Source organism: Oryza brachyantha, chromosome 5 (genome assembly GCF_000231095.2).
Source record: "Oryza brachyantha chromosome 5, ObraRS2, whole genome shotgun sequence".
NCBI lineage: Eukaryota > Viridiplantae > Streptophyta > Magnoliopsida > Poales > Poaceae > Oryza > Oryza brachyantha.
Window position 1 is genome coordinate 12,030,768 of NC_023167.2, and position 2,451 is coordinate 12,033,218.

The following is a 2,451-nucleotide window of genomic DNA, read 5'->3' on the forward strand; positions in this document are numbered from 1 at the left end:
TGAAAGTACAAAAGCCAAACTACTATTAGAATTAGCTTAATAAACACTTGTCTTGACAGTTGAGACAAAAATCACAACAAAAAGAAAATGACAGCACTAGCTCAGGCTGCCACATCAGAGTCCAAAACCCATCTAATTAACTTCAAGGAACTTTGCAAATCCCTTTTCCAGGCAATGGAATCTGCATCAACACCCTCCATCATGAAAAGTTGGCAGCTTTGTGCTCCAAAAGCCTGTAGGGACACTCACTAGATCGACCAGCTACTTTCATGGATCCTAATTGGCAAATTTCAAATTGGAAAAATGCATGTTCCATCCAGATAACCTTTCAAAGGCAGGTTCTAATTGTTGTTTATCTAGCAAAAGTTGCCATGCATATCAAACCCTAGCAGTTCCAAAACAGAAGACATTTGGAAATTAATATCCAACTCAAGTCATCTGTCCTTATGACCCAATGACTAGTTCATTAAGCTAATTGGCCTCATAATGGCATGGCATTTCTTAAATTTTTGTCCTTTGTTGATGCAATGGGAAGCAATATTTGGAGGGCGCCGACGCAAATTCCAAATTTTGGGAAAAGGAGATACCAAAATTCCAAAGGCTCCAAAATACCATTTTACCCCTTCAAACTACCCTTATTTACCACCATCATCATACTTAATAGTCTTATACCATGACATAAAATTAATTAACAAAACACATGAAATTAACAGATAATGCTACCGATTAAACAGCCTTACTTGGCTCGTCCCCGCCCGAATCCTAAGTGGCGTTCGCGCGCTCAGAACGCGCAGATCTCGTCGGCGGCCGCCGCCGCCGCCGTCGCCTTGCGTGGGCACATGGACACCGCGCTGCCGCCCATTGTGCTCTTGCAGTGCGCGATGGCGCCCTCGATGGCGCTCTGCAGCTCCTCCATCGACGACGCCGTGGACAATGAGACGGGACCCACGCTAATGCCGCCCGACATCGCCGCCGCCGCGGCGGCCGGCACGTCGGGGAAACCGACGCCGCCCGCGCCGCCGAAGGAGAGCAGGCCGGAGTGGCTCGGCGAAGAGCGCATCGAGGAGGGGCAGCTCGCCGCGCACCGCTTCTGGCGCGGGAACCGGAGGTTCCCGGAGAACGAGTTGGAGTGTGCGTACTTGGCGCCCGCCTCCGCAGCTACGGCCGCCGCGGCCGCGGCGGCGTGGTCGTCGTCGCCGCGCTTCTTGCGCATCGAGAAGCTGAATGGCTTCTTCAACCCCTGCTGCTGCTGCTGCGCCGGCGGCTGTGGCTGGCCGTTGCCGGCGCCGGCGCCGTTGCTGTTGTTCTGGTTCTTGGGGATCTGAGAGAGCTTCTCATACAGCGGCTTAACCTTCTTGGCGTACTTCTTGATCACCTCCTTGGCGAGCGACTTGGACGGCTTCTTGGCGGCGGCGGCAGCGGCAGGAGCGCCGCCGCGGTGGAAGACGGAGGAGAAGCGGGTGGCGAACGACGAGAGGTACTGCTTGCCGGTGCGCTTGGCCGGGGGAAGGCCCGCGGCGAACGAGGCTGCCACCCCCGGGGGCGGCGGGTTGAGGTGTCGGTCGTCCTCGGTGGCGGAGCTGGGCCGGGAGGAGGAGGCGGCGGAGTCCGGGAGCAGCAGCGCGGCGCAGTCGGCGGAGAAGGACGAAGACGTGCTGCCGTTGGAGTCACGGGAGGAGGAGTTGGAGGTGGAGTCGGAGGCGGAGGCGGAGGAGGTCGACGCCGACGACAGCAGCAGCGTGCGCACCATGGAGATGCGCGGCGACAGCTGCAGCGGCAGGAGCTGCCCCTTGTAGAACAGCTCGTCCGCCGGGCACAGCTGCGCCGCCGACCGCTGCTTCGACGCCGGCGACAGCGTCACCGTGAACTCGAACTCCGACGACGACGCCGAGGACGACGCCGGCGACGGGAACGACCTCCCGCCATCCTTGCCTCTTGACCGGCCCATGGTTCTTTGCTGCTACGTAGCACCGTAGGCTACGGGGTCATGGCGCCGCGGGTGGTGGAGGGAGGAGCGGATCGAGGCGAGGTCGAGGTGGAGGTGTGGGGCGGCCACCACACCAGCATGGCGAGGTGGGAGGGAAAAGGTGAAAACTTTTTCCGGGGCTACGAGTCTGACCGCTTTATGAGGAGAAGCCGGCGAGCCGAGTCCGGAGGAGAAGATGCGGATTGTCGCATGTGAAAGTGGCCTCCGCGCCGTTGGATCGCCACCAGATCGCCATCGGATGGCTCCGGAGGCTGCCCTTCATGTAGATTATTACAATATTTTCAGCTGATAATCGAGCCGTTCATTTTTTTTTGTGGATAGGCACATCGTATGTTCGATTGATGATAATACGTCGAAAAAGGACGCATTGCCAATTATAGAGTCATGTATGACTAAAAATTTTATATACCCTTTCAAAAAAAATTATATACAAACTTAAAAATCAGTGATGAAAAAGATTGAAA

At 56.1% G+C, this 2,451-nt stretch overlaps 1 protein-coding gene across 1 annotated transcript; it reads right to left on the minus strand.

Moving 5' to 3' along the window:
- LOC102703037 (probable membrane-associated kinase regulator 1) lies at positions 1 to 2,082 on the minus strand. The gene has a single exon (XM_040523829.1). It carries the CDS (start codon positions 1,946 to 1,948, stop codon positions 782 to 784), a length of 1,167 nt encoding a protein of 388 aa, XP_040379763.1. The 5' UTR covers positions 1,949 to 2,082; the 3' UTR covers positions 1 to 781.
- Between the last annotated feature and the right edge of the window lie 369 nt (positions 2,083 to 2,451).